Source organism: Eschrichtius robustus, chromosome 16 (assembly GCF_028021215.1).
Source record: "Eschrichtius robustus isolate mEscRob2 chromosome 16, mEscRob2.pri, whole genome shotgun sequence".
Classification (NCBI taxonomy): Eukaryota; Metazoa; Chordata; class Mammalia; order Artiodactyla; family Eschrichtiidae; genus Eschrichtius; species Eschrichtius robustus.
Genome location: NC_090839.1, coordinates 53,187,746 through 53,211,046, shown reverse-complemented (window position 1 = coordinate 53,211,046; position 23,301 = coordinate 53,187,746). Strand labels below are relative to the sequence as shown.

Sequence of the window (23,301 nt, the reverse complement as noted above, 5' to 3'; positions counted from 1 at the left end):
GAAAATCTCTGTACCTTCCTCTAAATCTTGCTGTGAACCTAAAACTGCTCTAAAAATAAACTCTATTTAAAAAACTATACTGATGCAAAATTGTATCAACAGGAAAATTCATAATCCTAAACCCCTTCACTATTAAATTAGAAAATTTTAAAAGTCATATAAATTAAATTAAAAATCAATTAATTGGGAATGTGTGTAATTTTTTATTACACAGACCATAACTGGTTAAACTGATTCAAGGAACTAGGTCTGTGCAGTTACACAGCTGCAAGAGCTTCTTATAGGTCATTAACATCTTTATCACCCACTGTTAGGGATACTAAGGATGTGTATGATGCTTTAGCTTAATGAAAGTGTTGTTGATGAGAGGAAAGAAAGGCAATCTTTCTTAAACAAAATATAGATGTAATCAAATGTTCAGTTTATGTAGTTAAAACTTGAAAGGTATTTTTAAAATATGATAGTTGAGATTCTCGCAAGAAGAGGATCACTGTTATAGTACGCATGACTATAGTCTGTAACAACCCTTTCCAATTGAAAGAATTGTTTATGTAATGTGTTTTCTTAATTCTAAATTTCTTAGAAACACAAGATATTGTTTCATAGCAGAGAGTTTAAATTTAAAAAGAGAAAAGAAGGATTGATGGTTGGGAAATAAAACCCCTAAAATAAATAATCCACTAGCACACCAAGTCAACACAAAAAGGGAGCCAACATACTAATTAAGAATAAAAAGGGGAGTTAATTTAATTGATAATAAAAAAGGGAGTTAAGATTTATCCTTCTAAACTATTCCAACTGACATATCAATTAAGAATAAAAAAGGGAGTTAAGATTTATCCTTCTAAACTATTCCAAAAAGTTGCAAAGAAAGGAATGCTTCCAAACTCATTCTATGAGGCCAGCATCACCCTGATAACAAAACCAGACAAAAATATCACACAAAAAAGTAAATTACAGGCCAATATCACTGGTGAATATAGATGCAAAAATCCTCAACAAAATATTAGCAAACCAAATTCAACAACACATTAAAAGGATCATATACCATGATCAGGTGGGATATATCCCAAGGATGCAAAGGTGGTTCAATATCCACAAATCAATCCATATGATACACCACATTAACATACTGAAGAATAAAAACCATATGATTTCTCAATAGATGCAAAAAAAAAAGCTTTTGACAAAATTTAACATCAATTTATGATAAAAACTCTCCACAAAGTGGGTATAGAGGGACCATTCCACAACCTAATAGGGCCATATATGATAAGCCCACAGCTAACATAATACTCAACAGTGAAAAGCTGAAAGCATTTCCTCTAAGATCAGGAATAAGACAAGGATGTCCACTCTTGCCACTTTCATTCAACATAGTATTGAAAGTCCTAGCCATAGCAATCAGACAAGAAAAAGAAATAAAAGGAATCCAAATTGGAAAGGAAGACGAAATAGGCAAACTACCTGAAAAAGAATTCAGAGTAATGATAGTAAAGATGATCCAAAATCTCAGAAACAGAATGGAGAAAACACAAGAAACATTTAACAAGGATCTAGAAGAACTAAACAGCAAACAAACAGTGATGAACAACACAATTACTGAAATTAAAAATACTCTAAGGCTTCCCTGGTGGTGCAGTGCTTGAGAATCCGCTTGCCAATGCAGGGGACACGGGTTCGAGCCCTGGTCCAGGAAGATCCCACATGCCGCGGAGCAACTGGGCCCGTGAGCCACAACTACTGAGCCTGCGCGTCTGGAGCCTGTGCTCCGCAACAAGAGAGGCCTTGACAGTGAGAGGCCCACGCACCGCGATGAAGAGTGGCCCCCGCTTGCTGCAGCTAGAGAAAGCCCTCGCACAGAAGCGAAGACTCAACACAGCTAAAAATAAATACATAAATAAATAAATAAATTTAAAAAAAAATACTCTAGGGCTTCCCTGGTGGCGCAGTGGTTGAAAGTCTGCCTGCTAATGCAGCGGACATGGGTTCGAGCCCTGGTCTGGGAAGATCCCACATGCCGCAGAGCAACTAGGCCCATGAGCCACAACTACTGAGCCTGCGCATCTGGAGCCTGTGCTCCGCAACAAGAGAGGCCGCGATAGTGAGAGGCCCGCGCACCGCGATGAAGAGTGGCCCCCGGTTGCCGCCAACTAGAGAAAGCCCTCGCACAGAAACGAAGACCCAACACAGCCAAAAATAAATAAATAAATAATTTTTTAAAAAAAGAATTTAAAAAAAATACTCTAGAAGGAATCAATAGCAGAATAACTGAGGCAGAAGAACGGATAAGTGACCTGGAAGATAAAATGGTGGAAATAACTGCCAGGGAGCAGAATAAAGAAAAAAGAATGAAAAGAATTGAGGACAGTCTCAGAGACCTCTGGGACAACATTAAACACAACAACATTTGAATTATAGGAGTCCCAGAAGAAGAAGGGAAAAAGAAAGGGTCTGAGAAAATATTTGAAGAGATTATAGTTGAAAACTTCCCTAACATGGGAAAGGAAATAGTCAATCAAGTCCAGGAAGCATAGAGAGTACCATACAGGATAAACCCAAAGAGAAACATGCCGAGACATATTAATCAAACTATCAAAAATTAAATACAAAGAAAAAATATTAAAAGCAGCAAGGGAAAAGCAACAAAAAACATACAAGGGAATCCCCATAAGGTTAACAGCTGATCTTTCAGCAGAAACTCTGCAAGCCAGAAGGGAGTGGCAGGACATATTTAAAGTGATGAAAGGGGAAAACCTACAACCAAGATTACTCTACGGAGCAAGGATCTCATTCAGATTCGATGGAGAAATTAAAACCTTTACAGATAAGCAAAAGTTAAGAGAATTCAGCACCACCAAATCAGCTTTACAACAAATGCTAAAGGAACTTCTCTAGGCAGGAAACACAAGAGAAGGAAAGGACCTACAATAACAAACCCAAAACAATTAAGAAAATGGTAATAGGAACATACATATTGATAACTACCTTAAATGTAAATGGATTAAATGCTCTCACCAAAAGAGATAGACTGACTGAATGGATACAAAAACAAGACCCATACATATGCTGTCTACAAGAGACCCACTTCAGACCTAGGGACACATACAGACTGAAAGTGAGGGGGTGGAAAAAGATATTCCATGCAAATGGAAATCAAAAGAAAGCTGGACTAGCAGTTCTCATACCAGACAAAATAGACTTTAAAATAAAGACTATTACAAGAGACAAAGAAGGACACTACATAACGATCAAGGGATCAATCCAAGAAGAAGATATAACAATTGTAAATATTTATGCGCCCAACATAGGAGCACCTCAATACATAAGGCAAATGCTAACAGCCATAAAAGGGGAAATCGATAGTAACACAATAATAGCAGGGGACTTTAACATCCCACTTTCACCAATGGACAGATCATCCAAAATGAAAATAAATAAGGAAACACAAGCTTTAAATGATACATTAAGCGAGATGCACTTAATTGATATTTATAGGACATTCCACCCAAAAACAACAGAATACACATCCTTCTCAAGTGCTCATGGAACATTGTCCAGGATAGAGTGTATCTTGGGTCACAAATTAAGCCTTGGTAAATTTAAGAAAATTGAAATCGTATCAAGTATCTTTTCCGACCACAACGCTGTGAGACTAGATATGAATTACAGGAAAAAAACTGTAAAAAATACAAACAGAGGGAGGCTAAACAATACACTACTAAATAACCAAGAGATCACTGAAGAAATCAAAGAGGAAATCAAAAAATACCTAGAAAAAAATAACAATGAAAACACGACGATCCAAAACCTATGGGATGCAGCAAAAGCAGTTCTAAGAGGGAAGTTTATAGCAATACAATCCTACCTCAAGAAACAAGAAACATCTTAAATAAACAACTTAACCTTACACCTAAAGCAATTAGAGAAAGAAGAACAAAAAAATCCCCAAAGTTAGCAGAAGGAAAGAAATCATAAAGATCAGATCAGAGATCAATGAAAAAGAAATGAAGGAAACAATAGCAAAGATCAATAAAACTAAAAGCTGGTTCTTTGAGAATATAAACAAAATTGATAAACCATTAGCCAGACTCATCAAGAAAAAAAGGGAGAAGACTCAAATCAACAGAATTATAAATGAAAAAGGAGACATAACAACTGACACTGCAGAAATACAAAGGATCATGAGAGATTACTACAAGCAACTATATGCCAATAAAATGGACAACCTGGAAGAAATGGACAAATTCTTAGAAAAGCACAACCTTCCGAGACTGAACCAGGGAGAAATAGAAAATATAAACAGACCAATCACAAGCACTGAAATTGAAACTGTGATTAAAAATCTTCCAACAAACAAAAGCCCAGGACCAGATGGCTTCACAGGCGAATTCTATCAAACATTTAGAGAAGAGCTAACACCTATCCTTCTCAAACTCTTCCAAAATATAGCAGAGGGAGGAACACTCCCAAGCTCATTCTACAAGGCCACCATCACCCTGATACTAAAATCAGACGAAGATGTCACAAAAAAAGAAAACTACAGCCCAATATCTCTGATGAACATAGATGCAAAAATCCTCAACAAAATACTAGCAAACAGAATCCAACAGCACATTAAAAGGATCATACACCATGATCAAGTGGGGTTTATCCCAGGAATGCAAGGATTCTTCAATATACACAAATTAATCAATGTGATACACCATATTAACAAATTGAAGGATAAAAACCATATGATAATCTCAATAGATGCAGAAAAAGCTTTTGACAAAATTCAACACCCATTTATGATAAAAAACTCTCCAGAAAGCGGGCATAGAGGGAACCTACCTCAACATAATAAAGGCCATATATGACAAATCCACAGCCAACATCATTCTCAATGGTGAAAAACTGAAACCATTTCCACTAAGATCAGGAACAAGACAAGGTTGCCCACTCTCACCACTATTATTCAACATAGTTTTGGAAGTTTTAGCCACAGCAAACAGAGAAGAAAAAGAAATAAAAGGAATCCAAATCAGGAAAGAAGAAGTAAAACTGTCACTGTTTGCAGATGACATGACATTATACATAGAGAATCCTAAAGATGCTACCAGAAAACTACTAGAGCTAATCAATGAATTTGGTAGAGTAGCAGGATACAAAATTAATGCACAGAAATCTCTTGCATTCCTATATACTAATGATGAAAAATCTGAAAGAGAAATTAAGGAAACACTCCCATTTACCACTGCAACAAAAAGAATAAAATACCTAGGAATAAACCTACCCAAGGAGACAAAAGACCCGTATGCAGAAAACTATAAGACACTGATGAAAGAAATTAAAGATGATACAAACAGATGGAGAAATATACCATGGATTTATATGTTGTTTTTTTTTTAATTTATTTATTATATTTATGGCTGTGTTGCGTCTTCGTTTCTGTGCGAGGGCTTTCTCCAGTTGCGGCAAGTGGGGGCCACTCTTCATCGTGGTGTGCGGGCCTCTCATGTTGCGGAGCACAGGCTCCAGACGCGCAGGCTCAGTAGTTGTGGCTCACGGGCCCAGTTGCTCCGTGGCATGTGGGATCTTCCCAGACCAGGGCTCGAACCCGTGTCCCCTGCATTGGCAAGCAGATTCTCAACCACTGCGCCACCAGGGAAGCCCCGATTTATATGTTTTGATACATCGAATACTCACAACAATCCTATGAAGTGCGTACTATACAATCTCCATTTTACACAAGGAAACCAAGGCACAGAAAAGTTAAGACATTAAGATCTGGGATTCAATTTGAGGCTGTGTGGCCAGAGTCCATAACCAGTTTTAACCACTACAATATAATGCCTCTTAATCACTGAATGAAGGAGTATGTGTACAGCCCTTAGTCTAGAAGGCATCCCTCAATTATAACATAGTCCTATGGAAACAAATGGAGAAACCCTATTCTAAAATTCTGCATTGGGGACCTCCCTGGTGGTGCAGTGGGTAAGACTCCGTGCTCCCAATGCAGGAGGCCCGGGTTCGATCCCTGGTAGGGGAACTAGATCCCACACGCACATGACAACTCAGAGTTTGCATGCCGCAACTAAGGAGGCCGCCTGCCACAACTAAGACCCAGCGCAACCAAATAAATTAATTAAATAAAATAAATTCTGCATTGAATACCAGTAACTACTGTACAAAAAAAAAAATACATATATAAGCATATGTAGGTATAGCTAGCTAGCTAGCTAGTATTTGTGCCCCTCAAAAGAAATAGGTGTGGGGCTTCCCTGGTGGCGCAGTGGTTGAGAGTCTGCGTGCCAACGCAGGGGACACGGGTTCGGGCCCTGGTCTGGGAGGATCCCACATGCCGCGGAGCAACTGGGCCCGTGAGCCACAACTACTGAGCCTGCGCGTCTGGAGCCTGTGCTCCGCAACAAGAGAGGTTGCGATAGTGAGAGGCCCGTGCACCGCGATGAAGAGTGGCCCCCGCTCGCCGCAACTAGAGAAAGCCCTCGCACAGAAACGAAGACCCAACACAGCCATAAATAAATAAATAAATAAATAAATAAATAAATAAATAAATCAATAAAAGAAATAGGTGCTAAAATATTGGTTTCATTTTAAAAACGCATATAGTATATATAGGTATATTATTATGTATGTCAGCCAACTATTATAATGACTAGGTTTACTGCCTTTTGTAAAGCCATAACATTTATGAGTGACACCATCGACTTTAACATTTGCCATCAATCTTGAGAAATGTCTGAGCCATATGAATCCCAAGAAGTATACCATGTAATTTCTATGCATATATTCATGGTATATGAATGTGAGTAATTCACGTACCATAGAGTATTAAAGAGCTCAGGAACCTGAACACCTGGGTTCCAGTCTCATCTCTACTGTGTACTTTGAACAAAATTATGACCATTATGTGGGCCTCCCAATGGAAGGAGAAGACTAGATGGAGCATCTACGTTTGTTCTGTTTTTTTCAGTAGTGGGCCTTGAGCAGAAAATTGGTGGATTTTTCAGTGATTGTTGAAGAGCATCAGAAGAGTCCAGCCCACTGTGGGCAGTTGTTTTTGAACAGGAGTCCAGAGCCTGGAATCTTTGCATGTGACAATCTGCCTTTGCCAGTGACCTTCACACCCTCCCAGTTCATGATTATGATAATTGATAATAATTACAATAGCAGGCACCCTAACATGATTAAAAACAAAGATATAGAACTCTTTGCAGTTGTCTTTTTTTTCTTAATATATTTATTTATTTACTTTTGGCTGTGTTGGGTCTTTGTTGCTGCACACAGGCTTTCTCTAGTTGTGGCGAGCGGGGCCTACTCTTCGTTACGGTACGTGGGCTTCTCATTGTGGTGGCCTCTCGTTGCAGAGCATGGGCTCTAGGCACTCAAGCTTCAACAGTTGTGGCACGTGGGCTCAGTAGTTGTGCCTCGCAGGCTCTAGAGCACAGGCTCAGTAGTTGTGGCACACGGGCTTAGTTGCTCCGCAGCATGTGGGATCTTCCCGGACCAGGGCTTGAACCCGTGTCCCCTGCATTGGCAGGCGGATTCTTAACCACTGCACCACCAGGGAAGTCCCCAGATGTCTGTCTTGATCTGCATGGTCATTCTTTTTCCAGTGCCCCTACCCTCACCTTCCATATAAGGGAAATTCTGAGTCAGCTAGTTCTGTTTCTGGATTTGGTTATGCAAAACTGGGATCAGGTTTAGAAGGGGTTTGAAAAAAACTGCAAGGTGTAACCAATGTAAGTTAGAAATGGGAAGGATGGGTTCCTGAAATTAAAAAAGATTAAGGAAGAGAAGCAGGGTGAAGAGAAGGACCAGTCAGCCAGGTTCATAGAGTTTTTCCCAACACTTTTGTTGGGAGGGAAGGGGTGCAGTCTGTGAGGAATAATGGGGAGAGACGGTTTTTAAGATGTTTGTCACATACTAATAATCCACTTTTCTACCTATCCAGTAATTGCCTTCAATTTTTTTTTTTCTGAATCCTCATTACAGAGACCAGACTATATAAGTCTCTAGTTATATTCCCATTACACTACAATTATTTATGTGCCAGGCATTGCGATAAGCACTTATGTTTTTTTCTCATTTCACTTTGAAATAATAATTACCTTTGCGTTTGGTATTATTTTAATTTCAGGGATAGGAAATTGAGGTTCAGGAAGTTTAAATGCCATGCCTGCACTAGTTAGGGGACAGGGTCAAGATTTGAAGCCAGGTCTTTGTGACCCTTTCATTCAACAAATATTTATCAAATGCCTCCTCTGTGCCAGACATGCTAGGACCCTGGGATGTAGCCATGAACTAGACAAAATCCCTTTACTCATGGAGCCCATCTTCTGGTGAGAGACAGAAAAAACAAGTAAATAACACTACTTCAGATAATAAAAGATGTTAAGTAAACAAATGGGGCACTGAGACGCTCTTATCACTAATCCATAAACAGTCTTGGGGGGCAGAGGTCTGCCTCCCGAATTGGGTCATTACTTTACGATTCAGTCAGTCTTGTCCTCATTCCAGAGGCGCGCTTGGAGCGGGGACGGGGCCCGGCTGGTCAGCAGGCGGCGTCCTGGGCCCGGCGACTTCCACCAGGAGCCGCCAGAGGCTGGGCCGAGGGAAGCCAGGCAGTTGGGCAGCCGGCAGGTGCACGTCGGGCCGCGGGAGGATCCTCGGAATTGATGGGCCGCTGGCGGCGCTCACGACCTGGGCAGTCGGGAGCCGAGTGGCCAGCCCCCGTGGACTGTTAGCCACGCGCCGCCCCCGCCTCGAGACCCTCCGCCCCCGGTGATCCCTGTCGGGCCTCGGGACCCTCCCGTCCAAGGTGACCCCCAACCCAGCCTCACAACTCTCCCGGCTTCAGGGGACCCCGACCCAACCCGTGACCCTCCTGAGGTAACCCTGACCCTAACTCTCGACCCTCCTGCCTGAGGTGACCCCGAGGCCTCCCTGCCCCTCTGAACTGCGCCCCGGGACCGCGGCCACACTCAGGGACGCTGGGCCGTCCTGCCCACCCCACGGTCGTTTTCTAGAAATTTCCTAGAAAGGTCCACCCCCAGGGCCTCTTCCGCCCAGCAGCATCCGTGCCAGGCCTGAGGCAGCAAAGCGCCCTCCCTCCGTGAGAAGGTGTCCGGCGCCCAATGAAAGACAGTGCTGGACGGCAAATGGAGGATGGCCAGGGAAGGCAGAGATTCGGGAGAAGACTACTTCAGCCGCCTGTAAGTCCCTGCGGACCACGCGAGTCTCCTCCCGGATCCAGCCCTCGCCCAGACTCCCGCGTGTCGCCCCTTCTGCCGGCCTTACAGCGGGCGCGCTGAGCCCTACGCAGGCGCGATCAGGGGCGGGGCGGGGCGGGGCGGGGCGTCCCGGGGAGGGGCTAGCACCCGCAGGGCGGCCCACTGCGCATGCGCGAGCCGGCCGAGGCGCGCCCCCTGCAGGACCCAGAGTGGCCAGGTCCTCCGCCCGTCGTGGGTCTCAGGCTCCCCCTCCCCGCCGCGGCGGCCTAGCAGTTGTCAGCAGCGGTCGCCGCCGCCGCGAGGCCAGAGCAGAGCCGGGAGCCGAGGGAGGGGGCCCCGCGAGAGGGCAGCGCCCCGGCCGCCGCCGCCCGGGCGCTAAGGGTCGGTGAGTGCCCCAGAACCCGCCGCTCGCGCGCGCTGGCTCCCAAGGCTCGAGATTTGGGGGCCGCTTCCCCGCCCGGGGCCCCCTCCCCACCGCGGGCTGCCGCCCTCCCCGGCCGGGCACCCGGCCCCTCCCGCGGCCCTGCCCCGCCCCCGCCCTGCCCGCGGCCTCCTCCGGCGGCGCAGCAGGTGCATCTCGCAGCAGTGCAAGGCCGCCCTGACTCAGGCTTCCCCTCGGCGCGAGCCTCTGGGCGTGTCCTCATCCCCTCAGGCAGTTCCTTAAAGCCGGTCCCCCTTGGAGAAACGTAACCTTCCCGCAGCTAGAATCGCTGTGGAATCCTTTGTGCCGAGCCGAGGAGGGTGGACATTTACCATACTAAGACCCGCTGGCCTTCACCCGGCAGACAGTTTGAGCACTTGTCTGCTGAAGCCCGGCGGCATCACAGGCTGGGGATCTGAGGCAGGCCCGCCAAGGATGCTGCTGGCTCATCTCTCGGTGCAGAGATTCCCGGTGTGGGTGGGAATGCGTCCCCGTAACGGAGTCCGCCCTGCTCCCAAACCCGCCTTCTCATGAGCCTCAGAATGGGGGTCCAGTGGTCCGCTGTTAGTGGTGGGAGTTGTGTGGGGGACAGAAGGAAAGGGACCTCCTGGTCTAGGCAGAAGGGCCTGCAACAGCCCTGGTGCCCATGGTCAGTCTGCACTTGGTATGAATTTGTGTTTACATAGGTGTTGGCTCCTTCCTCAACTAGACTATAAACTTCATGAGGGCAGGGACTATCTCCTAAATGAGGGCTTAGGACACATGCTTGGCGCATATTTGTCGCATGCATGAATGCCCCTCCTCACTTCCTTGGACGTTGCCTAATTAAAACCTGTTACCTGATAGGGTTGTTTCTGTTTGTTTGCCCCTTTGCCTCCTGATCTGTGAGCTCCCTGAAGGCACAGATTGTCTCTTGTTGGGGCTTGCACTCCTAGCACATAGCCAGCACCTGGCACATGAGAGGCACTCAAGAAACGCTTGCTGAAGAAGTAAGTGGATGAGACCCTGTAGCAGTGTGGAAATCCAGGCAAGGTGCAAGTGGAAGAGTTATGCTCTTTTCTCCTGAGCAGCTATATCATTTGATTCAGAACATTTTGATGCTGCCTTTTGTAAATGTGAAAAGGTTAAGGATGTTTTCCTTTAGAAAGTTAACATCATTGGAAAAGTAAAAGAAAGGGAAAACAGGTAAAAATGGATGCCATGGGAATCCCCCCACCTTTTTTAACTTCTCAGAGGTTTGTTTGGTTTTTTTTTAGTTGAACACTTGCTTACTATATTTGACAAACAGGATGACATCTTTCCTTGTCTAAGGTGATCTATCATCATTCTGATGAAACAGCCTTTTGGAACAAGAGAGGGAGCTCAAGCTGTTGGTTTTTTTTTTTTTTTTCTGAGTTACTAGCTTTCCACAGTGCATATGCCAGGCAGTCCATGGGAACCTGTTTTGACTTAGTCTCAACTGGGAAGGCCCAGGTAAGACTCCCTAGTTGACAGTTTCTTTTCCAGCCCTGCTTCCTGAAACAGCAGTAGACTCCTCTGCTATTGAGTCTGTTGCGGGGTGGGGAGCATTCTAGAACTCTGGGGAGAATGATGGGCAAGGCTCTGTGCATGATCGGGGACCTTAGGATGGAGCTAAAGAGATGATTTATTCACAAGTAACTGACCTAAGACAGAACGAGATAAGTGCCACATGAGACATCCAGAAAAGCTGCCTCAAGTATGCAAAGGTGGAGGGATGGCTTTCAACAAGAGCAGAAGGTGTCAACCCTGACTGCATGTTAGAATCACCTGGGAAAGAGTCTCATGCCCAGGCCACAGCCCAGAATCTCCAGGGGTGGGCCTCCAGTATCAGTTTCTGTCTTAAAGCATCCCAGAAGATTCCATCGTGAAGCCAAGACAAAGCACCCCTGAACCAGTCAGGGTTGTCAGTGGCGGCTTCACAGAGGGGCCAGAACTGGACTGGGAAATGATAGGAAGGATTTCAGAAAGTGGAGATGGGTATGGTGGGTGATACTCCAAGCCGACAAAACCACAGAAGGCCCACACACTCCCGGGAAAGTGTAAGGCGTGGCAGTCCCTGTCCTGGGAGACTTGGGCAGTGCCTGTCCCCCCGACTGGCTGAGTTGTTCGCCACATTTGGAGAGATTTGGAGTCAATGGGCAGATAGGTGTGGTTGTAGGAGCTGAGTAATGAGCTTGCTGCCTTGCTTGTTGCAGAAGATCCATGGTTACCTCTCTCTGGGGATTCTCAATTGCCTCTTTACCTCATTTCCTACACCTAGAGAGGCAGAAGGCTAGCAGGACGGGGAATGGGCCCGAGGCTGCAGCAGGGGTTAGGAGAGCAGGCAGTGGCACAGATTTTGTAGAACTCTCTCCCGATAGCCTCCTCTGGGCCACACCTTTGGCTTAAAAATATACCCCACCACTCCCTGCCAGGAGCTCCAGTGTAAACTCAGAGCCACATGATTCTGAGGAGCCCGCCGCCCTGACCCAGGACAGCACAGGTGGTGGCATTGAGTGTGAGACCCGTAAACTAGGTGTCCATCTGGGCCTCCCAATGCAAATGACCATGGCCTTGAACCTGGCCTCATGGGGCTCTTGGACAATGACTGCGGCTTGTGGCATTTGTTCCCACCTTAACCACACAAGGGTCATTTCTGTAAATAAGTTGTCCACAGGCTTTTTTCCTGTTCGCTGCTATACGTAAAAGAATTTGAGCATGCACCACCATATATTTTATTTATTTATTATAAAAGAAAGCCATATACTACTGTCTTGAATATCATGGACATAGAAACATATACAAATAAAGACCTATTAAATGGATGAGAGGCGAAGTGAACACGATTAAATTTTTCAGTGTATCAATAGTACATAATCTATTGTACAAATGTGTGCTGTTTTTAAAAGAAAGCCATGTGATCAAGTCTACATCCCATTTATAAACTCTTGGTGAAACCTGAGTCCAGCATTTGAACGTGTGGTTCTGAGTTCTGTTTATTTCAGTTCCTGGTTCTTGAGGGGTTCACAGGTAAGCACAGTGAACCTCAGGGAGGCGTGCAGACTTGCTGTGCGTCTGGTACTTGTTTTTCAATCCCACCTGCCAGTCATTCGAGGGCTCTTGATGAATCTGGGCTGCTAAGTGTTCAGGGGCTATCAGGGGAGGTGAAAGTCCTGGTTCCCAAAGCTTTTGCTGTGCAGGTGTCAGTGTTCATGTGGATGGCACACTTGCCACATCCTTGGCAATACAGTCACACACCTGTGGAAACATCTCCAAACATCTGTTTTCATAAATGCTCTGTTCTTGGCACAGATTATTTTGAAAAGCTGTAACTCATGCATTGTCACCTTCTCCTGGAAGGGACAGATTTGAGTGCATTGGCTTAAAACCAGTAAGCTAGCTGACACGCTGCTGCACTCATTTGTCATTGAATAAAAAAAGAAAAAGGTTTCCAGGTTTGACGCTTCTCATGAAAGAAAATGTGTACTTCCTCTTTAAGTTCTAAGTCACAAGATAACCAGGTATTCACAACTCCCCAGATCACTGCAAAGTATTGTAAAGCTTTAGCTATTTGAGTCTTTTTTTTTTTTTTAATTGACCACAACCATGATATCCCAAAGCATGTAAACTCCAACACACCTGAGAGACTTAAACTAGCAGGCGAGGGCCAATCATCACCCACATGTCACAGAGCCCCTCCTCTGTCAGGATCCTGTGGCTGCTGACACACAGGCCAGCAAGAGTGCCAGGGTGCATTCATGTGTTAAATATTAGTAAAACCAATTTTTCCTCATTTTTAAAGTAGAATTTCTTACCATTCCTTTACTCTAGCAGATTGTCTTGCTCACCCCACTTGAAGACCAATAGTGGGGTTCACTGGTGGGGACCACCCTCTATAAATGTGCCTGCTATTTTCAGCCTATATTTTACAGTGCTTATTGGTATTTGGACATTCACCTGCAGAATCCACTGAATTAGATATTTTCACAATTTAAAAGATCAGGTACTGGGTAAAAGATTATAAGCAAAACAGAACACCCTCGAGCAGAATTACTGCACTTTTGGATCCCCTCCCCACCCCCCATCCCACCCCAACCCCCGCTCCTCCCCTGCTCCCTTCTTGGCACAGCATCCAAGGCCTTGGTCGGCTTCCCCTTCTGGCTCCGTCCCTGCTGCTCCTCCCCAGCCACTCAGAATTACTTGCTGTTACCCCCACACACTTTTTCATTTCTTCATGATCCTATAATGCCCTCCCTACCTCAAGTAACAAGAAACCCGAGACTGGTCTCCTGTGTCACCTGTTCCTGGGAGCCTTCCCAGAGCTCACCCTGTCTTACACATACATACAGAATCCTGATCTCCAGAATCTCATGATGCTTCATTTGGCTTCAGTTATAGTGATTACAGTACATGCAAGCATTTGCAGACTGTGAACTCCTTGGATTAAGAACACTGTGATTTTCATTTCCAGATCTTTGGTGCCTGGTATAAGTGCCTATCACACAGTAAGTATTGGCAAATGTTTGTTGGATGAGTAAATGCTTTTTTGTTTTGTGTATCCTAAAAAAACACAGATTCTACCAGCAAACGTGAAGTACCTATCATGCCTTCTGCAACGTGTACACACGTAGACTTAACACCGCTGACTGTTGTGGGCTCCCCGTGTCCAGAAGGAAATGCTTTCCTAGCTGAGATGGGTCCTCACCCACCTCGGTCTTCAGGAAAAGTGCCGAGTCCCAGCCAGCACCACCAACAAGGGCATCTCTCTGTTCCACATGTGTGGTCAAGAGGGCAGAGCCCTGCTTGTCCGCTCTCTGTGTGACAGCAAGATGTCTGCCTTGACCTTACTGAGACCCCCTCCCTCCCAGCCATGACTTCCCCCAGGCCTGTGCAGACGGCTTCTGTGGAAGGAAAGGCACCAAGCTCGGGATACGACAGGACACGTGACATAACAGCGTCTGCCTGGCCCCAGGGCTCTGTCCACTTCTGCTTGCTGGCCTTGAGGCCCACTCGGCAGTGACCTTTCCAGAAGCGTTAACACCATTCTGTTCTGTATATGCAGAAATAAAAGCTTCTTTTGCTTGGGCACATAGCAAGGACGTATGCTATGTGCCCAAGGAGGACATATTCAAGCCCATGATGAAAAAAAATACCCAAATCAGGAAGCAGAGGTGTCAGGACTCAACACGCAGTGGCAAGCACCCGGCACGGTGCTCCCAAACCAGGACAACCATTTCCCAAACCGGGACAGCCATTTTCAGAGGAACCCCGTGTGCCATCAAGAGAGTTCTTAGGGACTTCCCTGCTAGTCCAGCGGTTAAGACTCCATTCTCCCAGTGCAGGGGGCCCGGGTTCGATCCCTGGTCAGGGAGCTAGATCCCGCATGCCACGACTAAGACCTGGTGTGGCCAAAAAAATAAATATTTTTAAAAAAAAGAGTTCTCAGAAGTTAGCAGCCCACAATAGGCACTCACTCTGGACCAGCTCCACTGCTCACCTGAAAACCAAACATTGAAATACTCAATGATTTGTGTAATGTTTAATATTTTAACGGTAAGCAAACACGCCTTTCCATGGTAAAAAGAGCTTTCCCTTCCCTTCCTGGCTCTGTCCTGGGAGGAGTGAAGTGAGCCTCGGGGGAAGTCCTCAGACGTTCTTGTGGGGCTTTGCGAGCGGTTGCTTTGGAGTGGACCCGCCTGGGCTGGTTCTGGATCACAACCCCCGCCACTTCTGGGGGACTCCGAGTGCCACGGTCTTAAGTGTTTTGAGGAACTTTAACTTCCTTTCCTCGTGTACATTTGCTGTCGTAACCAGAAAGCTTCCCAGATTTTGTAATTCTGGGAATCTCCTCCTTTAAATTCCTTTTCTGCTCAAACAGAACAGACGCGAGTATGGCATTTAGTGAGACTTCAGATAGAGCATGGCAGGCACAGAGCAAAGAGCTGGGTGCCTTGGGGAGACAGAAACACGTACGATGTCTGTTAAGGTGGTGGGGCTCAAGGGATATTTTTTCTTTTTGATTTCTAATGTTAGGTTCTGGGAGAAATACATACAGACTTTACAAAGATGTTTGCTGCTTTTAGGATACACAAGGCTGTAGGGGTGCAGTGGTAAAAACACAGACTAGGAAGCTCAGATCCTGGGTCTGTAGCTTGCTTCCTGTGTGATCCTGGGTCAGGCACTTCCTCCTGGTTTCTTAGTCTTGAAAGGGTGATGGTACCAGAAGTTGGGCTGGATTAGGAGGCTCTATAAATATAAAAGTATATAAAATAAAAGCTTCTTACAGTTTATTGTACCAGGAGAGAACAAAAGCCACCCCAGCGTTCTCTGTTTCCCGAAATCCATGTTTCTTTGATATTGGACTTGGCTTTGCTTAAATAACATGCTTGCAGTGTATTTTGCACTTCGATTTCCTAACACGGTGAGAGGTGTTTTATGATTATTTTTTTAATTATGCTCTGGCACCCTCCATTTGCCCACAGGTGGCCTGAGTGTCATGCCAGCGAGCCCCAGGCCCTTCCTGATGTCCTGTGAGGCGTCAGTGCTCCCGAGCTCCAAGGTCAGCCCACTGCACTCCAGAGGCCTACCGGCCCCACCCCAGAGCCCTCTGTGCAGGGCCACCTCCTCCCAGCCAGACCTCCTGTAGCCCCAGAGGAAGGCCTCAGCCAGGAGCCTCTGCCAGGACTCAGGTCAGTTCCCCGGTGTTGCTGTCCGGTGTTGTCCTAGTGGGAAGGTGGACGGTCTGTCTCTCTGCCCTGCCCACCCCTCTGGGCCTAGAGAGGTGGGATTAAGCGTGGGGACGTGTCCTTTCTTGACCAGACTTTTCCAGAAAAGGAAGTCATCGACTTCTCTGACCAGAAGACTTCTTTGAACTGTGACCTTTCCACATTCCCCTCTTGGTAGAGGAGGAACCTTCATCTCGGCCAAGCCAGGCACCCATCAGCTCTCTGTGGGGATGATCAGCTCCGCTGGAGGCACTGCTTTCCCCTCTTAGCCTAAACCACTTCTTGAAACTGTTCATAGGCCATAGGCCTTCATGGGTAACGTTACACTACTGCTCTTTTATTAACTGTCTACGACTGATTTTGACAGGTTTTTCCACCTTATTAATTTTAAAAGAATTTGGATAATTTATTAAGTTGCCACTTAATAGCACTTCATTACTATTTTAGCTTTAATCTCTCCATATTTTAACCATATGGTTAAATAAAAGCCATATTTTAAGTTAATTTGTAAATAACTTCTTGCAGTTGTGTTTTGTACTAATATTTACTGGGTGCCCTTTAAAGCTTAAATTTTGAGGAACTACTTTTAGGCAGATATGGACAGCTACATCTTTTTTTTTAAAAGCAAGAGTTTAATTTAAAAATGAGCTTTAATGGAAATGATTTTTCAGCTAACTGAAGTCAAAAGCAAAACTGGCTGTTTCAAAAAAAAAAAAAAACAAGCTCTCGCTCCATGCGCACTGGGTCTCGAGGTGGGTTCTTTGGGCCGTAGTGTTAGAGCGGGTTAAGTAATGAAGGATTTACCAGCCATTTGTCCGTGCCGTCCTGACGCGCCTAATGGATGGTGTTGGGTTAGTATCGACCTGAGTGTGGAGCCGGCTCACTGTACTCAGGACTATTCCCTGTGAGTCACGGATACTTCTCCCCACTTTGAAGGACCGTGAGCTGTGGAGGGCCCCTCTCCGCTCCATCTGCATTCTTGGCGCAGACGGTGACCAGGAGCTCTCCAGGGCCTCCCCTCCTCTGCCGCCCTCGCTGCCCACCTCAGGTCCAGCCTCGGCATTCATGCCTGCAGCTTACGGAACTAGGTGCTTCTAGTCGTGAGCGTCCTGGGGTCTTCCTGACCTAACTCCAACTCCCTCCTCTAGAGGTTAGTGTGGCTCCGTGCCTGCTTCTCACACTGCAGTCTCGTGACATGGATTTCCCTAAATTGAGGGAGACCTTTATAAAGCTCTGTTCTTGTTTCTGCTGTCACTGTGTTTGATAATCAGTCTCTCAGCAGATTTTCCCAGCCATACGTGCCAGATTTAAATATAACATTCATACCTGACATAGAGTAGATTTTCTCTGGAGGAAAATGACCAGTGTCGTGTGGAAGCTCACAGACCACTGCTCACAGTTAAAGCAGGAAAAACTGGTTCTTAAGGTTCAAGGTGGGAGAGCACATGCCATCCTGCCACCCACGCGTCCGTCTGCCGTGTCTGCCCCTGGGTTAAGGCCACTGAGGGCCCTCACCCCAGGCTCCTCCCCTGCTCCCTCACAGCCCTCTCCAGGTCTTAGAAATCAGCTGGCAGCCAGGACACTGGGCTGAGTTTCCTTTTACTGTTCTGTGATGATGGAGAATAAAGCAGTCAGGGAGGGGAATTCCATCAGCCTGAGTTTTTGCTAAGAAATAGCACATTCATACGAACCACAGAGAACATCTGAATAGCGTTCATCGAATGATTGACATTCCAGTGGCCACGTTGCATCTACCAGCCCTGCCATTCATCTCATGTTTCCAGAAGAAACAAAGTCAGCTTCCTGAAAGGGCGTGTGTTCCTTGAACAGACAGAGTAGAACTGGCCTCTCCCTCTGGGGAGCTGTTCTGAGTTAGGCTGGGACAAAAGAAGGTGAGGAGAAGTGGAGGGTCTGTGTCTCAGGACTGACTCTCCCCCATTCTCCCCGCCTTCCCCAAACACGATTCGCAAACCTGAACCAACACCCTTTCTGTCTTTGGTCCACAACTAGTGGCCCTTCTGGTGAGGATGGCGGTGCTCAGGCAGCTGGCGCTCCTGCTCTGGAAGAACTACACTTTGCAGGTGGGTCCGGCCCTGGGGGCACACTGCAGGGGGAAGGGCGAGAGGGGCCTGGCAGAGGGCGTGTCAGCGAGAGGGGGCATCAGTGGGAGGGGCTCCAGGAGCCCCCGCCTCGCACTCCTCAGCCCTCGGTTTCCATTTCTCTTTAGAAGCGGAAGGTCTTGGTGACCATCTTGGAGCTCTTCCTGCCCTTGCTGTTTTCCGGGATCCTGATTTGGCTTCGCCTGAAGATCCAGTCAGAGAACGTGCCCAATGCCACCCTCTACCCTGGCCAGTCCATCCGGGAGCTGCCACTGTTCTTCAGCTTCCCTCCACCGGGAGCCGCCTGGGAGCTCGCCTACGTCCCATCCCAGAGTGACGCCGTGAGGACCATCGTGGAGACAGTGAGGAGGACGCTGGTGATCAACATGAGAGGTGAGTTGTTGGGGACTCAATAGTGCTGCGGGGCTTGGGCTGTGGGGCAGGGACTGGCCAGGCGGGGAGCCGGGCAGCAGCCAATGCAGCCTGCCCTGTAGTGGCCGCGCAGCTCGCGAATCCCTGTGTCATGTCTCATTGTAATAGGGATCAGGGTTGTGAGGGCTGCGGGAAGCAGTGTGTGTGACAGTTCACAGCCCCTGGCTATTCAGAGTGGAGATGGCGTCCACATACCCTGCAAAGCTCTTTAATTATGAGGGCAAGGCCCGGTGTCAGGAATCTCTTCTGGGATATGGTTTTGGGAGGACAGCTCTGATAAAGGTCATCAGGAAGCCTGCTGAGGGCCATTCCCAGGAAATGTGCCAGTCACCCTCGCTAGGTCTTTGCTTTCAGAATAGAAAGTATTATCCCTTTTCCTCTCCCTCTTGATTTTGGCACTGTGGCCTGTTTAATTCAGTGTAGCAAACACTTAGGGGAAGATCCCTGGTCCCTCACTATGTGATTATAGTCAAACCCTTTATGTGAAATGGGGTCTGGGTGAGAGAGGTCGTTGAACAGACTATACGTTAGTGTCCACTTGAATTTTTAAAGCCCACCATTATAGTTATGAGAGAAACTGATGCTGGCTGCAGAGCCCAGGGCAGGGCAGCTGCCCTCATGGAGGGGCCCTGCTCCAGCTCTCAGCTTCTAGATGCCCAGGGCCGGCTTCGATGGTGAGGTTCTGCCAGTCTTCACCGCAGCCCGTCTCTGCCAAAAACAAAAGCCTCGAGTCTTAGGAAAGGTTTACAAAGCCCTAGAGAAACTTGTAAGCTTTAGTCCTTTATCTGAAGGTTCAGCTTTCTCAAGCAGAGTGGACGATTGGGCAACTCTGGGCCCCCCTGCTCCCCACAGCTCGCGGCTTCCCCTCCGAAAAGGACTTTGAGGACTACGTCAGGTACGACAACTGCTCCGCCAACGTGCTGGCCGCCGTGGTGTTCGAGCATGCCTTCAACCACAGCAGGGATCCCCTGCCGCTGGCGGTGAGGACCCCAGCCCCACGGAGCCAAGCTTCCGCCCCCAGGAGCCAGAGGCGCTCTGCCTGCCTGGGAGCAAATGCGACTTTCCCCTTGGGTCCAGAATCACCTCTTAGCTCACTGAGGGGCCCTGGTGGTGTTTGACCTGTCAGGCCAGAGCAGTTTAGAAACCTCGCCCGTCTGAAGAAAGTGGCCGTATACCATTGCTGTGGCCCCTCTTTGTCCTCTCGTTTTATGAAAGGCATTACGGGTCTCCTTTGACAGAGTCAAATAGGACAAATAGGAAAGTAGCAGATACTCGGGACTTAGCACCATATGGCATTAGAATTTCTGTTACATATTTAAACAAACAAACAGAAAGGTTTTTTGGTTGCCCTGGTGGCAATAAGACTGGGAAACCGTCAGGTCCCTCAGCATCATGCTGGCGGCCCTGCACTGGTTAGCAGTGATGAGTCATGCGTGGAAGTTCCCATTGGTAATGGCAGAAGACGGTGGTGAAGAGCACCACAGAGGTGCCCCTGGGCTCTCTGTGCCCTGGCAGGACCTCTCGCTCTGACCTCCTGAGAGCCAGACACTGGCGGGGGCTGGGGCAGTGGTGAGGTCAGGGTAACAAGGGTCCCCCAGCCCCTCCCACTGGATGCAGACGTTTGCTCCTCTGGCTGGATCCCTTAGAGCGCTTGGTTTTCTCTTTGTTTCCGTAGGTGAAATATCACTTACGGTTCAGCTACACGCGAAGAAATTACATGTGGACCCAGACAGGCTCCTTTTTCCTGAAAGAGACAGAAGGCTGGCACACCACTTCCCTTTTTCCACTCTTCCCCAGCCCAGGACCAAGGGAACCCACGTCCCCTGACGGCGGAGAACCTGGTGAGGAGCACTTTTAGGGGGTCTCCTTCCCTCCCCCGGGGTGCTGGCTCGTGATCATCACGTGGGGGGAACCCATCTTGCATTTCTCTGGAGGAAGATTTTTTATGATTATTTGGCCTTCTTCGTTGTAGGAGAAGGAAGAAAACATCCAGTAAAACTGGCTTCTGAAAAGCAAAATAATCTTTGAAAACAGCAAAGGCTGTCTCCCTATTTCCCAGCAAACGTGCTGTTGAATGAAACATTTATATTTCAGTTTTTAAGGAGCTTCAGTTTGCACTGGGTCTTTTGGGCTTGGTTTTCCATTTCCCTTCTCTCCTTGCCCCTCTCTCTGTACAGTTGTGTAGGCTCTATACACTCTGTTGTCCTTGTGTAATTGTCCGTGGTTTCATTGAGTCAGTGGAATGTTTGCAGAAGTCGGATCTCAGCTCACTGTATTGCCAGAGGGTGTGTCGGTCTGTCCGCTGTAACTCTGGCAGGTAGTTGGCTTGTTTGTCTCCTCTGACCAAGGTCCCATCTTAGAACCAAGTAGCTGGGGCCCAGGACTAGACTTTGCCCTCAAGCCGAGGTCCAGCCGCAGGCTCCAGGCGGCATCCTGGGTGTTGCAAAGAACACAGAATTCCCTGGTCTGCAAGAGGCAGAACTTGTTAGAGATTTTGATGAAAAGACCCAGGAATGCCCTAAATAGAGCGCCGGGAAGGCAGGAGGCAGCCGGCGTTTAGAGATGTTTTTCTGGTGCCAGGGCCCTATCACCAGGCTAATGTTCCAGGGAAAGATTTTAAATCCAAAAGAGGAGCTAAGACGAGCAAGGCAAGGTGAAGTGTGCAAGGCCCCAGAATGAAGCCCTGGACAGGTCACCAGCCGGAGAGGAGGAGAAGCCACATCAGCTGCCACACCCACTGCCTGTGGCCAGCAGCAGGAGACACTGGCTGTGTGACCCGGGGCGGGGCTGTCCGTCCTGTTTGTGGGGACAGTTTCCTAAGCTTGGAAGCAATAGAGGCGAAAGTTCTCCAAGGAAAAGACTGACAGATTTCACTACGTACAAACTTGAAATTTGCTAAAAGAGAAAAAGACATAACACCAATTTTGAAAGCAAATAAGAGACTGGGGAAAACATTCCAGCAAATGACAAAGGGTAAATACCTTCTGTTTTATAAAGGATTCCTTAGTCCAAATCAGTTTAAAAAAAACACAAAGACCCCAAGAGATGTGGAAAGGATGTGAACCTGGCACACAGCAGGCCCTCCAAGAATTAGGCCAGTGTTCCCCCCAAGCCCACCCCCAAATGTCCATACCTTAGACCCCTGATCCCCTGACAAAAATTGAGCCCCTGGAATAGTCTGAAAGAAGGAGAAAACGCAGACGCACAAAAGATGTTCCCCACAGCATTATTTACGATCATAAAAACTTCAGCAGTGGGACATGATTGATCACACAGGGTGGCTTTGCCTCGGTGTTGAGCAGCTGCAGAGGTTGTGGTGGTGAAGACCCCATGGCAGCATGCAGAACCTCGTGGAAGAACAACTAGGGAGCAGGAAGCAGGCAGGACGTTTCCTGGGGGAGGCGTTGTGACGTGAGAAAGACGCTGGCTTTGAAGCCAAGAGACCAGGGTCCCGTCTCAGCTTTGTCCCCTCCCCCTTTGTGTGGCTCAACGCCCTGGGCCTCAGTGGCCCCGTTTGTCCAATGAAGTTGTCGTTCACTACTCTGCAGGGTCGCAATGAAGACGAGAACTAAACCCCCACCCAGCACAACGAGGGGTAACATTCACTGAGCACCTGCTATTTCTGCAGCCATAAAACCACTTACTCAAGGGAGATGGTAGAAGTGCACAGACATGGTGACCTCATGCTGGGGGTGTGGTGGGCATAAAATTGCTATTCTTTTTTCTAGAGGCTTGACTCAGGCAGCTGACAGTTCTGTGTTGGAGGATGTTAGGTGTTCTAAATGTCACTATTTTAGGAATGAGGGTGCCCATGCCACCCAGACCTGCACCCCATGTCCCCTCTCTGTCCCCTGGGCTCGGACCTCAGGAATCCAGGCTGCCTTTCTCTCTCCTGAGGCTATGCCCCACTCCTTCCATAGGCTCAGCCTCTCACAAGCCTCACTCTGGACTGGAATACCATATCCCCCTGGCCCTTATCACTTTAAAAATGTTATCGCAGACAACTGTGGGGAGTCAGAAAGGGCCAGCAGGGAGGGACCACAAAGCACACGAAGGTCGTGTAGTGGTGGCCTTTGGTCTGTGGTTCCTGCCTCCCTTTGAGATGGTAACTCAAGGGTGGATGGAATGAAAGTTGCTGATCAGCTGGTCTCAAGGGAGCAAGACTTGTCGATTATCCCAGTAGGTCCTTAAAAGTGGGCAAGGGAGGCAGAAGAGAGAGTCAGAGAAAGATGTGATGACACGGAAGCCAGTCAGAGAGATGTTGCCTGGCTGGTTTGGAAGGTGGAAGGAGGGGCCTCGAGCCAAAGAGCGAGGGCGGCCCCTGCAAACTGGAGGCCTGCAGGAAACCCCAGGCCACTTCACCAGCTCAGTGCCCACAGCGCTCTGAG

At 47.5% G+C, this 23,301-nt stretch overlaps 1 protein-coding gene across 6 annotated transcripts in view; it reads left to right on the top strand.

Moving 5' to 3' along the window:
• The first annotated feature begins 9,427 nt into the window (after positions 1-9,427).
• Positions 9,428-23,301, top strand: part of ABCA3 (ATP binding cassette subfamily A member 3) — a 44,852-nt gene continuing 30,978 nt past the window's right edge. Inside the window, exons 1-9 of one of the 6 annotated variants that reach the window (XM_068525214.1) lie at positions 9,428-9,621; positions 14,129-14,162; positions 16,140-16,346; positions 16,477-16,697; positions 17,319-17,532; positions 18,393-18,463; positions 18,610-18,874; positions 19,766-19,893; positions 20,589-20,754. In XM_068525214.1, coding sequence (XP_068381315.1) covers positions 18,410-18,463; positions 18,610-18,874; positions 19,766-19,893; positions 20,589-20,754 — 613 coding nt within the window. In that variant the 5' untranslated portion in view covers positions 9,428-9,621; positions 14,129-14,162; positions 16,140-16,346; ... (1 more) ...; positions 17,319-17,532; positions 18,393-18,409. Of the gene's footprint in view, positions 9,622-11,114; positions 11,131-14,128; positions 14,163-16,139; positions 16,347-16,476; positions 16,698-17,318; positions 17,533-18,162; positions 18,275-18,392; positions 18,464-18,609; positions 18,875-19,765; positions 19,894-20,588; positions 20,755-23,301 lie in introns of those variants that run through there. The other 5 variants (XM_068525215.1, XM_068525213.1, XM_068525216.1 and 2 more) reach the window with 5 other exon arrangements.